General features: G+C 38.6%; 1 protein-coding gene and 1 pseudogene across 1 annotated transcript; one reads left to right on the top strand and one right to left on the bottom strand.

Annotated features, from left to right (window-relative positions):
- The window catches only part of LOC130222042 (zinc finger protein 729-like), a 632,497-nt pseudogene that overhangs the window by 119,972 nt on the left and 498,442 nt on the right, over window positions 1-14,083 (top strand).
- Window positions 5,644-6,629, bottom strand: LOC130222637 (gastrula zinc finger protein XlCGF8.2DB-like). The gene has a single exon (XM_056455168.1). The coding sequence runs from the start codon at window positions 6,457-6,459 to the stop codon at window positions 5,644-5,646; it is 816 nt and encodes a 271-aa protein (XP_056311143.1). The 5' UTR covers window positions 6,460-6,629.

Here is a 14,083-nt window from a genome sequence, read left to right as displayed (position 1 = left end):
TAGTTATACATGGCATTTTGTTCATGTTTGCTGAAAAAATAATGTGCTCCTTTTTTTCCGGCTTCTCCTTTGTTTCTTCACGCTTCACTCTCGCGTTTGTCAGTGTCTGACAGGATCGGGTTTCAAAAGCACATCAATAATCAAGCGCAGGTAATTATCATCAGCTCAAGAAGTCTGTTATTTCAGATATAATGTTAGAGACGCGCGCGAGCGCTAGCAAGAAAGCGAAACCGCTCGCACCTCAGACTGCCTCATAAAAAACTACGGGGCACAGGGTAAATCTGGTCTTCTTCTTGGCTTTGTGGCTGTTCATCAGTGGAAACGGGCCATTATATCACCCCAATATGATGGTCTACACACCATACATGCACATATGTCTGTCCAAACAGCTTGAAAAGTAGATTTTTTACCATAGGTGCCCTTTAAGGTACATTTATCAGCTCATCTGTTGTCACACTGGGTCCATCAAAATGAAGTGAAAACCTAAGAAATGCTGTTAAATGACAGTAAGGAGCCAACATCACAGACAGCATGGCTACTAGTCTGTAAATGTTCAGCAGATAGTCAACAGACAGGTAGTAGTGACACTGATGCAAGTATTTGAAGACAAAAACACAACAGCACCACACGTACAAGAACATACAAATAAATACCAGAGTCATTAGTTCGTCCAACTGCTTTTAATTTATTGCTGTCAAAACAAAAATAAAATAAAAAAATTAACAGCCCAGGTAATTAAGCTGAAGAAAACATTTGGTTCAGGACAATTAGAAAGAGCTTTATTGCCAGGTATGTTCACACATACGAGGAATTTGTTTTCGTGACAGAGCTTCTACAGTGCAACAGAATTACAGAGACAGGACAAAAAACAGATGATAAGTATATTTAAAAAAAAAAAAAAATAGGAAGTAGTGAGTGCAAATATACAAATTGACAAGTGTATGTACGTGTTTATTACTATATACAACATTAAGAACAATTGTTGTTACATCCACAGCGGAATGAACCGCCAACTTATCCAGCATATGTTTTTATGCAACGGATGCCCTTACAGCTGCAACCCATCACTGGGAAACATCCATACACAATCATTCACACACATGAACTAAGGACAATTTAGCCAACCCAATTCACCTCTACCACATGTTTTTGGACTTGTGGGGGGAACCAGAGCACCCAGAGGAAATCAACGCGAACACCGGGAGAACATGCAAACTCCACACAGAAACACCAACTGACCCAGCCGAGGCTCAAACCAGTGACCTTCTTCCTGTGAGGCGAACGTGCTACCCACTGCACCACCATGCAGCCGCTATATAATTTTTTTTTTCTAAAATTCATAATTTTTTCAGGCTCAGTTCAGTAATTTAACTATTTTGTGGCAAAGAATTGTTTTTTTCATTGTCTTTAACATAGTCGGCTGAAAAATAACTAATTTTAGAAATACAATTTAGATGACGAGGTGACATGGTGGCGCAGTGGGTAACACATTCGCCTCACAGCAAGAAGGTTGATGGTTTGAACCTCGGCTGGGTCAGGTGGCATTTCTGTGGCATACCATGTTGGTGTGGGCTTCCTTTGAGTGCTCCAGTTTCCCCCACAAGTCCAAAGACATGTGGTACAGGTGAAATGAGTAAGCTCAAATTGTCCGTAGTGAGAATGAGTGTGTATGGATGTTTCCCAGTAATGGGTTGCAGCTGAAAGGGCATCTGCTGTGTAAAACATGTGCTGAATAAGTTGGCAGTTCATTCTGCTGTGGCGACCCAGGATTAAAAAAGGGAAAGAAATTTAATGAATTTAGATTGCATTTAAAGGTTTTTGCATCTGATCTCAATATAATTTATATTTTTGGCATTATAAGCTGAGCTTATTGTGCTCTACTTTTTTGCTTCTACATTTTAACAGTAAACAGAAACATTATTGAACAAAGAAACATACAATAAACATGGCCTTAACAATAAGCGACAGAGCAAATAGTGAGGCAAAAGGCAAAAGTGAACCCTTCCTTTTCATTGATAGGACTTTTATGTGAACATCTCCAACAATGAGCTCTCTACACTTTTGAGCGAACTCTGTTCATTTTCCTGGTGTGAAGCTGATGCTGTTAAATTGCTCCCTGTTAGCAAAGTACAGCTCTGCAGCTGGAGCGAGCTGGGCCACTGCATTTTGAGAGACACCTTCTCTCTGGAATGCTCTGGTCATGGTTGCTCCACGTCTTGTCAGCTTCAAAAGCCTTTTCTAGCGCTGTATGACATCACGAACATTATTAGCTGAAAAACAATTTAAAACAATTAATACCTTCATGACCAAATAATCACAATGCAACCACCTATCCTAAGCCTAATGAGCACGTAAAATTAGAGAAAGAAGTATCATTAACACTGGCACATCTGTGTGTGTGTAAGAGCGTGAAAACAGTACATTTGAGACAGAGAGATAGAATGTACAAGAGTGAGTGTGTTAGTGAGAGTGTACAAGTGTGTGTGTGTTTGTGTGTGTGTATGCAAAAAGTTTGTGTGTGAGTGATATGTGTGTGAGTGAGAGCATGTACATTTTTATCTAAGAGGGAGAGCATGTATAAGACTATGTGAGAGAGATCACATGCTTGTGTGTGTGTGCGTGTGTGTGTGTGCGTGTGTGTGTGTGTGTGTGTGTGTGTGAGAGAGAGAGAGAGAGAGAGAGAGAGAGAAAGAGATAACATACTTTTATTCAAAAAAAAGTTACCACTTTTGCAACATCCTCAAACTTTAAACAGTATTCAAAACATTAAAAAGACAAAACCAACTCTCCATCACTCTCCACAATACACAGAAACCTTTCAACAGACCATTTATCCACAAAAGATTTTAAATTATTTGTTAATTTATAAAATGCATTTTTAGTCAGCTTCTAACATTCCCAAAAAAATTTTAAAAACATCTTTTGATCCATTGTTTTTGTCTTTTCTTGACAGAATATTTCAGCCCAAAAATGAACAAAGGAAATGAAAAACATTCTCCCCATTTCATAACCCAAAGTTCCAAAATATCAAATAACACTTTCAATCTATTACATCCACAGAACAAATGCATCAATGTTTCTGTTTGATTACAAAAAAAAAAAACAACCTGCAAACAACCTTAGTTTTGTCCAGGTTTCCATTGGGAAGCTTCTTAAAAATAAATTTTCCCTGAAGCAAACCCGGAGGCTTCGTAGCCACATCCATGTTAGCATGTCATGTTTTTGAGGTGGTAATTTCACAGTAGGAATACACACAGGTTCATAGACTCATTCTCACCACCTACAGAGCAATTCGGCCAGAATTACATCTGCACTAATACATCATAGCTTGCATAGTATAGACCCAGCTCCCAACATAACTTTGAGAATAGATTAACGGCGATAATTTTTTTTATTGTGTGATAAGAGTCTCGCATAACGCAGCCGTTATAAACGCTGATAACGGCCCAGCACTAATATATTAGTAATTAGTAATAGTTTGATTGCAATGTTTACTTCAGTAATGCCACTAATATCTGCATACTCCACATGTCTTAATTCCATTTCTGTTTAGTTCAATTATGACTTTAGTCGCATTAAGGTAGTCACAAATCTCTGTTTACATGGTATACTCTTAATCAGAGTATTCATATTAAAATCGTATTAAAGTATTGTTGCCCATGTAAACATACTCAATGACACACCGTCAGGGCTCTGTGAACTTGGCATTGAGAAGCAGCATTTTCTGTATGTATGTACATCAAAAGCAAGTATGAAATCGCTGTTTGGAGCTTATGTAGGCCTACAGTTCAACATTCATGTAAGTAAACAAAGTAAAGTAAACAAACAAACAGTAAGTAAACACGAGTACATCTTATTGAACATCATTTATTTTCATCACCAATTATCATAGTAGAACAGTTTCTCAAGCAGTTTGTGATGCATTTTGGAAACAGGAGATGAGCCCCTGGTCTAATGCGCTGCCTGACTCGAGAAACCCATTCTCAAAGATTTATTATTTGGGTAGCAAACATATTCTGAATGCCTTCGGCAGAATTTAAATGAGCTATTTTAATCTAGATTAATTTCGAAATTAATCTAGATTAAAAAAATTAATCTATGCCCACCTATAAAACAATTGGAATGTTTAATTAAATAACTTATTACTCTTAAATTTACATTTACATTTAGTCATTTAGCAGACGCTTTTATCCAAAGCGACTTACAAATGAGGACAAGGAAGCAATTTACACAACTATAAGAGCAGCAGTGAACAAGCGCTATAGACAAGTTTCAGGTGTGTAAAAGTCTAAGAAGCAAAACATTAGTAGAAATTTTTTTTTTTTTTTTTTTTTGAGAGAGAGAGAGAGAGAGAGAGAGAGAGAGAAAGAGGGCACAGTTAGTGGTATAGCCAGAGAGACAATTGCAGATTAGGAAGGAAAGTGGAGACTTATAAAATTATTTACCTTAACAATATAAACCTAAAACTATAACCTACACACACACCACTTACAGACAGCACACAATATAATCTATCAGTGCACATGATCAGTACAATATGTATTGCATGTTAATAATAATTTGAATGAACAGATAGCTGCAGTCCTTCAGTAGTCTGTTGAGTACTGAAATTAGCATGTAAGCTAACAAATCACTCATGTTCTCATTCACAATAGCGACACTGGGTTTCCCATACACATTTATTTGTAGTAATGTGGGAGTTTTTACATGAACGTATCTTTAAAGGCAGCCAGTTATCTACAGAAAGAAAACTTGTTTCTTTTCTCAAATTAGTCCATAAAATAAACGTGTCGTGTTTTGTAACCAAAGTCTTCATTTCTTACCCACAACACATCAAGATTTGATCAAGTCAAAATCTCATAACCTGATACAAATCTGATCTGTCGTTACTGGCAAATGGCATTGTGTAGTCTGAACAGGGCTTTAGGGAGTCTGCATTGGTCGGTCACTGTCATTGCCTTATGGCGAGTTCACACTGCATGAGTTTAGGCAGACTTTCATTCGCCAACAAGTTTTTTGAAATTGCCAAACAAGTGAGTTCACACTTGTTTGGCATGCTGTCCCGGGAGAGAGCCCTAAGCTCATAATTCAATTCAATTAAATTCAATTCACCTTTATTTGTTTAGCGCTTTTACAATGTAGATTGTGTCAAAGCAACTTCACATAAAAAGTCATAGTAAATTGGAACAGTGTAGTTCAGTTTTCAGTGTTTAAGTTCAGTTCAGTTTAGCTCAGTTTAGTGTGGTTTAAAAGATCATAAGATCCTCGAGCCCTGGGCTCCCTCCCGTAAGCAGGGTGAGAGGGGAATTTGAGCTCAGGTAGATCTCGATGAACTCTCCTGACTTGTTTCTGTTCTAATGACAAATATAGGAATGGCTAAAGGGGATATATGGCTTACTAAGAGCTCAAAGGTCCCAATTTAGAAAGTTCAGTTTACTTAGGTCGTGTTATTTTGGACTGTGGGAGGAAACATGGAAATCTTGGGAAAACAAAAATAGTTTATAAATAAACTTCACGTGAATGAACAGCCAAATTACATGAAAAAGCAGCCGTTTTGAATATACCTGTGTTTGTGTGGACAAGGACTCATTTTTGAGGACTCTGCTCTCCATTGTGAAGCTTCATGTGAGTGCTGAGGCTTCTTTAACGGTTAAAGCTCTTTCCACACTCACTGCATCTAAAACGCTCTCCTGAGTGAGTCTTAATGTGTTGCCTAATGTAGTCTTTGCATGTGAGACTCTTTCCACACAGATCACATGTGAACACTATGGTTCCAGTGTGACCATTCATGTGGTTCATGAGGCTAGCTTTGGTTGTGAAGCTCTTTCCACACTGAGCACATGCAAGCTTCTCTCCGGTGTGAATTATCATGTGGTGTTTGAGTGCGCTTTTATATGTGAAACTTTTACCACACTCTGTGCATGTGTAAGGTTTCTCTCCAGTGTGAATCCTCATGTGGATCTCAAGGTCTTGTTTTTTACCAAAACTCTTTCCACATTGTTCGCAGGTGTAAGGTTTCTCCCTAGTGTGAACTCTCATGTGAACATCAAGGTTTGCCTTTTGTTTGAAACTCTTTCTACACTGTTTACAGCTGAAAGGCTTCTCTCCAGTGTGAATTCTCATGTGCAGTGCAAGGCTTCTTGGATTATAAAAGTGTTTTCCACACTGTTGGCATGTGTACGGCCTCTCTGCAGTGTGAATTCTCATGTGGGTTTTAAAGCTTTGTTTTTGACTAAAACTCTTTCCACACTGTTCGCAGGTGTAAGGTTTCTCCCTAGTGTGAACTCTCATGTGGACTTCAAAGTTGCTATTTTGCTTAAAACACTTTCCACACTGAGGGCAAGAGTAAGGCTTTTCTCCAGTATGAATTCTCATGTGCACTGACAAGTTTCCTGCATGATAGAAGCTTTTTCCACACTGTTGGCATGTGTACGGCCTCTCTCCAGTGTGAATTCTCATGTGGGCTTTAAAGCTTTGTTTTTTGACCAAAACTCTTTCCACACTGTTCGCAGGTGTAAGGTTTCTCCATAGTATGAACTTTCATGTGAACATCAAGCTTTGGCTTTTGATTGAAACTCTTTCTACACTGTTTACAGCTAAAATTACACCCAGATTTGAATTTCCGAGGTCTTCCGTGTGATGAAGTATTTTTAGTCAGCGTAGGTTATTCATCAGTCGTTATTTCTTGGGGTTTCTCAAACTGCTGTTTCTCCTCTATTTCATTCCTTTAATGAGTCTCTTCTTTTAGCACCATCAGGTCTAAAAAAAAAAAAGTAAACTTTAGTATTAAGGCACAAAGCGACAAGCAAGAAATGGATGTTTTCACCCAAATATTAAAATGACCTTACCATTTACTCTCAGTCACGTGGTTTTAAACATTTCCTTTATTGTGGAACACAGTAGGCCAGTAGCATTTTTTTTCAAATATCTTCTTTTATGTGCAACAGAATCAAGAAACTCATAAAGGTTTAAAACAATATGCGGGAGAGTAAATGGTGAGGCTATTTTCATTTCTGCATCAACTATCTCTTTAAAGGGTTCCTATAATGAACCTTTTTTTACAAGATGTAAAAGAAGTCTTTGGTGTTCCCAAAATGTTTCTGAGGTTTCAGCTCAAAATCAGATCATATACAATGCAGAATATTTAACTTTGGGGGTCAGAGGAAAACCAAGCTTTTTTTCTGCCTGTGGCTTTAAATGCAAATAATCAAATGCACTCGCTCTAGATTACTCGTGTTGTGTTCCCTCTTGCTTGGAAGACCCAATTGAGACAAATCCTGCATGTATATAGTAAGTATGCATAATTCACACTTATATTTGTGAGTTTACTTTATTGTATATAATTTATGCAAATGCTTAATGCCACGTTTGCTGTAAACTGAAGTGATGAGGAGACGGCGAGATGACATACTTTGCTACTTGTTTTCATTTATTTGTACTTTTGTCTTTGAGCATGTCCTGAGGCTTAGCTGAAGACCTACATGATGACATTTTATATACCTGACAAGATGCAGAAATGCCATCTAAAAAGGTGACCTGCTGTTTGTCCAATCAGGAACAGTGACAACATAAATATACAAATAATAATGTTAACCAGGGGTTTGTGAATGTGAAACGTCTGTTAATGAACACCCAGGATTATTTGTTAACCCCAGGTATAGCATGAGCAGTGTGGAACATGATGACAGATAACCCAGGGTTTATCTCCTGAAAAACTTAAAACAAAATGTAAAAAAATAAAATAAAAAAACTTACATATAGCGTAGGGACGGTACAGCAGAAAATATTGGAAAACTTTTCTCAAACCGCTATATACCTTAAAAACGGTTATCGTCCCATGCCTAAGAAGCATAACACTGTTTTTAGGATATAAAAATTTATTCCTTAAAAAAAAGTCTCAAGCAAAAAGATTCCAATGGCGGCGCCTGCTGGTTTAGAAGTCTTTAGAATTGCATACAAAGACAGTATGTCCAGCTATAGGAGGGCTTTAAAATCTGCCAGGGCTGAGCACCTCCGCAAACTGATAGAAAATAATCATAACAATCCTAGATTCTTATTTAACACCATTGCTAAATTAACAAATAATCGGTCATCTTTGGAACAAAACGTTCCACCGCAAATTAGTAGTGATGACTTCATGAATTTTTTCAGTGATAAAATAGAAGGCTTTAGACAGAAAATAGGAGATTTTAAACTTTCTGCACCACCTTATACTTCAGATCCAGTAAACACGCCTCTGAATCTAAATAACCTACAGTGCTTTAAAATCATAGAACAGGAAGAGATAGACAAAATCATAAATAGCTCTAAATCAGCTACGTGTATATTGGACCCAATTCCAACAAAGTTACTGAAAGAATTGCTACCTGTTATAGGAGAACCTCTTCTTAACATTATCAACTCTTCTTTATCTTTAGGCCATGTTCCAAATCCTTACAAGTTAGCTGTTATTAAACCTATTATTAAGAAACCACAACTGGAACCCAGCAACTAAAGCGATTTACTCTTAGCTGCTGACCAAGGGTGCATCTCGCTATTAGTTCTACTCGATCTTAGTGCGGCATTTGACACCATTGACCATGGTATCCTTATTAATCGCTTAAAGTCTACAGGTGTCCAGGGACATGCCCTACAATGGTTTAAGTCATACTTATCTGACCGTTACCAGTTTGTGAATATTAATGGACAGCCTTCACAAATCAGCCCAGTAAAATACGGGGTGCCTCAAGGATCAGTTTTAGGCCCTTTACTGTTTACAATATACATGCTACCCCTGGGAGACATTATTAGAAGACATGGGATCAGCTTTCACTGCTATGCAGATGATACTCAATTATATATTTCAACTAAACCTGACGAGACGTCTAATCTGTCCAAGCTAACTGAGTGTATTAAAGATGTTAAAGACTGGATGACCAACAATTATCTTCTCTTAAACTCAGACAAAACAGAATTATTACTTATTGGGCCTAAATCCTGTACACAGCAGATCTCACAACTCGACCTACAATTAGAGGGATACAAAGTTAGCGTTAGCTCTACTATAAAAGATCTGGGTGTCATATTAGACAGCAATTTAACTTTTAAAAATCATATATCCCATGTCACAAAAACTGCTTTCTTTCATCTGAGAAATATCGCTAAGTTACGAAGTATGCTATCCATCTCAGATGCAGAAAAGCTAGTCCATGCTTTTATGACTTCTAGGCTGGACTACTGTAATGCTCTATTTGCTGGCTGCCCGGCATCCTCTATTAACAAACTTCAATTAGTACAAAATGCAGCTGCCAGAGTTCTTACCAGGTCTAGAAAATTTGATCACATCACCCCAATTTTATCCTCCTTACACTGGCTGCCTGTTAAGTTTCGTATTGATTTTAAAATATTGCTTCTTACATATAAAGCTTTAAATAATCTAGCTCCTGTTTATCTAACCAATCTTCTGTCTCGCTACAATCCAACTCGCTCTTTAAGGTCTCAAAACTCAGGGCTTCTGGTAGTACCTAGAATAGCAAAGTCGAGTAAAGGAGGTCAAGCCTTCTCATTTATAGCTCCTAAATCTGATAACGTCCGAGGCTCAGACACACTCTCCCAATTCAAAACTAGATTAAAGACCTATCTGTTCAGTAAAGCATACACTTAGTGCACCACTTAGGGGGCTTCCACACAGGTTATGCATCTTGCTGATATACACTGTGAACATCAGCTACGCTAATTATTTTCTTTATTCTCCATTTCCACCTGGGGATACTCTTCCCGAGGCCCTCAGACTATGCAGAGTCACTGATTCGATCCAAGACCAACGACGAGATGATCCCAAGGTTTCCATATCCTGGACCTGGCCGAATCCTGAGCAACTACTGCGATGGTCATGGAAGAGTGGAGAACATGAGACTGATTCCTGTGACGCTCCAGAGACAGACGAGTCTTCGCTGAGGCCAGCTTCCAGCCTCCGCCACTGAGACTGCAGCTCTGCACAAGACGTTTGGCCAGCGGAGAAATTAAAATGGTCGTGCCCAACTGAGCCTGGTTTCTCTCAAGTTTTTTTTTCTTCACTTCCGCCTTTAGTGAAGTTTTTTTTCCCTCTCCGCTGTCGCCACTGGCTTGCATGGTTCGGGATCTGTAGAGGTGCGCATCGTTGGATTTGCTCTTCAGTGTTTGGACTCTCAGTAGTGATTTTTAAACCACACTGAACTGAGCTAAACTGAACTGAACTTAAACACTACAAACTGAATTACACTGTTCCTATTTACTGTGACCTTTTATGTGAAGCTGCTTTGACACAATCTACATTGTATAAGCGCTATACAAATAAAGGTGAATTGAATTGAATTGAACTGGTACGTGAAGAATATGGTCAATACTGACGAACTTTACACTCAAATGTTTGCATATCATCAACATGCTGTAATCCATTTCTTAAGCAGCAAAAGTCATTTAGACTAGTTTGTTGGCCAGTTGTAGTCAGTGCAATGCTAAACGTTATTGTTCCACTATAATTTGTTTATTTTGTCTCACGTCGCCCCACAACATCATATAGTTTAGAATACTGTACAATGTTTTATAACAATTAATTATTTTAGTGTCCATTTCATTCAGCATTTTTAATATTGGGGGCATCCACGCTTTCTGACATACTTTAAACCAGGGTTTCTGCAGGTGTCCCCAAGTTCAATTTAAGACTTTAAGACATTTTTAAGACTATTATGACTGAATTTTTAGACTAATAAATGGATAAAGGCTAAGGAATTTTCAACTGGCCCAGATGGAAAAGATTTTTATTTGCCCAATCAAAAAATATAATTTAATTATACAATTATAAATGAATAAATATATATATAGAGTTAGTGTAAGTAGACATGTACTTGCATATGGAAGGTAAATCCTGCCAATTTTAAATAAATCAAATAAACATTTGAAATGAAAATGAAAATCAGATTAACAATTTCATTTTAAAACACTGTTCGCAAAATATCTGCCAAAATTGAAATCGAAATGAAATTATTTCATTTTCATTTTCACTTTGACAACACATCGTCCCTGTCAAATTGGTAATTAAAATAAAGTTTCCAATTTAAGATTTAATTTTCACTGCATTGCCGCGTCAAGACTGCCAATATTAAAATGAAAAGCCAAACTGAAAAATAAAATGCAAACACAATTTTTACAAAGCATGTTATTAATGTTCACGCTATAATAGTGACAAAATTCAAATTAAAATGTAAATTTAAGCTTTCCTTTTATTGACACTTTTTCATTTCAGTTTTCATTTACGATTTCATTTTCAACGTCAACCTGTATGCAAAGCCTATGGTAATTAGTGGGAGGGGCTGAAATACGCAGAAAAAAATGGCGTTTTTACTCAATGTAGCTGCGGAATTACACCAGCTTTCAAATGTATCTGACAATGACGATTTCCTTTTGCTTCGAGTTGAAGCAATATTGGATGTACTTTTACACTTTGCGGCTCTCACAAACTCCGACATAGATCCAGTAGCTTCAAGAAATCTTCGTGAGATTGTACGGTGTCTCGAAAGAGGTTGTTCAGACACTACCCTCGGACCGGGACGTCCTAAGTACGACATCCCATTAGAGGCACTAAAGATGTACCTATTAAACAGTTTTACTGCTCAAGAAATAGCGGAAATATTCGGAGTAAGTGAGAGAACTGTCAGACGGAGGATGACACAGCATCGTGTGAGGTAAGAGAATATTAAAGAGCCCATATTATGGGTTTTTGAAAATGCCCTTCCATGTAGTGTGTAACACAGCTCTAAGTGAAGTGAAATATCCAGCTAAGGCTTAAATCTGTAAGTGTACAGTGTTTAAAACTATTGATTCATCTATAAAAGAGTCGACTCATAGTGCTTCAAACGAGTCGTCTTGATAACGAGTCATTAGGTGTTTCGTGATGACGCAGCCACGAAACACAAGTAGTTGGGCGCGCAAACCCGGGAGATTTGAAACCTGCGGCCCCGCCCACTGACAGAAAAAAAAGTCACACACACACACACACACACAAACAGACACCGGTCGAATGAAGTCACGCTGTGCAGATGGATATTATGGACAGTCTAATCAAAGATGAAACATCAGCAATATAGCCCAGCCTTGAGCAGTTCTGAGTGCTTCTGAAAACTATATGCTTTCAAAGAAGACTTCATCAGTTTGTTAAAGGAAGGATCAGTGAAGACTGTCAGAACATAGATCAGTGCATCATGAATCAGTTTCTACCCCCATTTCACAAGTGTAAGTATGTGCGATTAAAATTGTTGCCTCTTTATATTCTCATATCGCGTGTAAAGCCACGTTGAAAACGCGACGCGTGCCGCTTTGATTACGGAACGTCAGCTGTTTACACACATGCAACCCTTCAAGTTTCAAAATATTTCAGCTCAGGCTCGAGGTGAGGTGTCTAAATTGCACCCAGCAAGCTGAACTAGCGCTCTAGGTGTGTCTGTCGTGTCCTCGGGTAGGAGTAATGTGTCTGTGTGTGTGTGTGTCTGTGTCTCCTCGTGTGTGTAACACACGGGTATTCGCGGATATAACTGAGCGCCGCGCCGCGGCCTCTCAATTCAGCCGCTCCTCTATGGACGCGCCGGCCCTGTGTGTGTGTGTGTCTGTGTCTCCTCGTGTGTGTGTAATGCACGGGTATTCGCGGATATAACTGAGCGCCGCGCCGCGCCCTCTCAATTCAGCCGCTTCTCTATGGACGCGCCGGCCCTGTGTGTGTGTGTGTCTCCTCGTGTGTGTAACGGACGGGTATTCGCGGATATAACTGAGCGCCGCGCCCTCTCTACTCAGCCGCTCCTCTATGGACGCGCAGGCCCTGTGTGTGTGTGTGTGTGTGTCTGGTGTGTGTGTGTGTGTGTGTGTGTGCGTGTGTGTGTGTGTGTGTGTGTGTGTGTGTGTGTGTGTGTGTGTGTGTGAAAAGAGCAAGAAGACTGTGACAGCCTAGATCTCCTCGCCAGTTCTTGGAGTTTTTGCTCAATAAAATAGTTAGTCGTCAGTATTTTCTAGTCCATCGTCTGTGTTTACATTCACCCACTGGCAGCCAAAATTTACTATGAAGCGCGTGTGCACTGTGACTACTTTTATATTGTTGGTTATCTGCTGGTCATTTCACTCTGTCTCGCGCTGAAGCCTTGTCCGTGTCGACCAATCGCAGCAGGCTGTCATCGGTCCAATCAGCGCAGATTAGCTTCGCGCTGAGGATGGGTTTGAGAACAAATGAATCGCTGAACGATTCATATGGGAGTCGCTGGGATAATTAGGTAAAAATAAATGCAGATTATAAGACCATGAAAGTGTTTTTTGACCTTGCATGCATATTAGACCGTTGTTGGAGACCCTTACAACCTAAATATGACCCTATTTCATGTATAATATGGGCTCTTTAAAATATATAGATTTTGTTTGTGTTCAACACGATAAAAAAACTCCAAAGAATAAAAATCCAAAGGTTTGGATCCATTTCAGGGTGAGTAAATAGTGAATCTAGAATGCACAAAAAATGTTTATAACCCAAGACGTCATTGTAAACTGTAAGATTACAGAAAGAATAAGATACTTACTGCGTGGTAGAGTAGGCTTTGAGCTAACCACTTTCTGTTTTCCTCTGTAACTGGTGGAAGATCCCAGCTTATTGCCAAGCTGTTCACCTGCTCACGTTCTTCTTCAGTCAAAGTCCATGTTCCTTGAAGCTATCACAGTAGATAAGTATCAGATAATTATTAGTAGAATGTTCTTCAAAACAAATTTGAATCACCAATATAGACCATAGCACATTTATCTGGTTTCATAGACAAGGATTAAGCCTAGCCCCACACTGAAATGCATGTATAGGCCGTTTTAACTGAAAGAAACTTGTTCTGACTGAGTAAAAAATATTCCAGTCATTGTCTTGTTACAATTCTTGATAGAATGTTTTTTTTACTCACCATTTACTAATATATATACTTTTGTTTAACAGAAGAAAAAAATTAACCAGGTGTGGAACAAGTGAAATGTAAATGACGACAGAATTTTCCATTTTTGGGAGAGCCATCTCTTTAAGGCACATTTATAAAACCTAAACAAACGT

Source organism: Danio aesculapii, chromosome 4, assembly GCF_903798145.1.
Source record: "Danio aesculapii chromosome 4, fDanAes4.1, whole genome shotgun sequence".
Lineage (NCBI taxonomy): Eukaryota > Metazoa > Chordata > Actinopteri > Cypriniformes > Danionidae > Danio > Danio aesculapii.
This window is presented reverse-complemented; position numbering and strand designations above follow the sequence as displayed.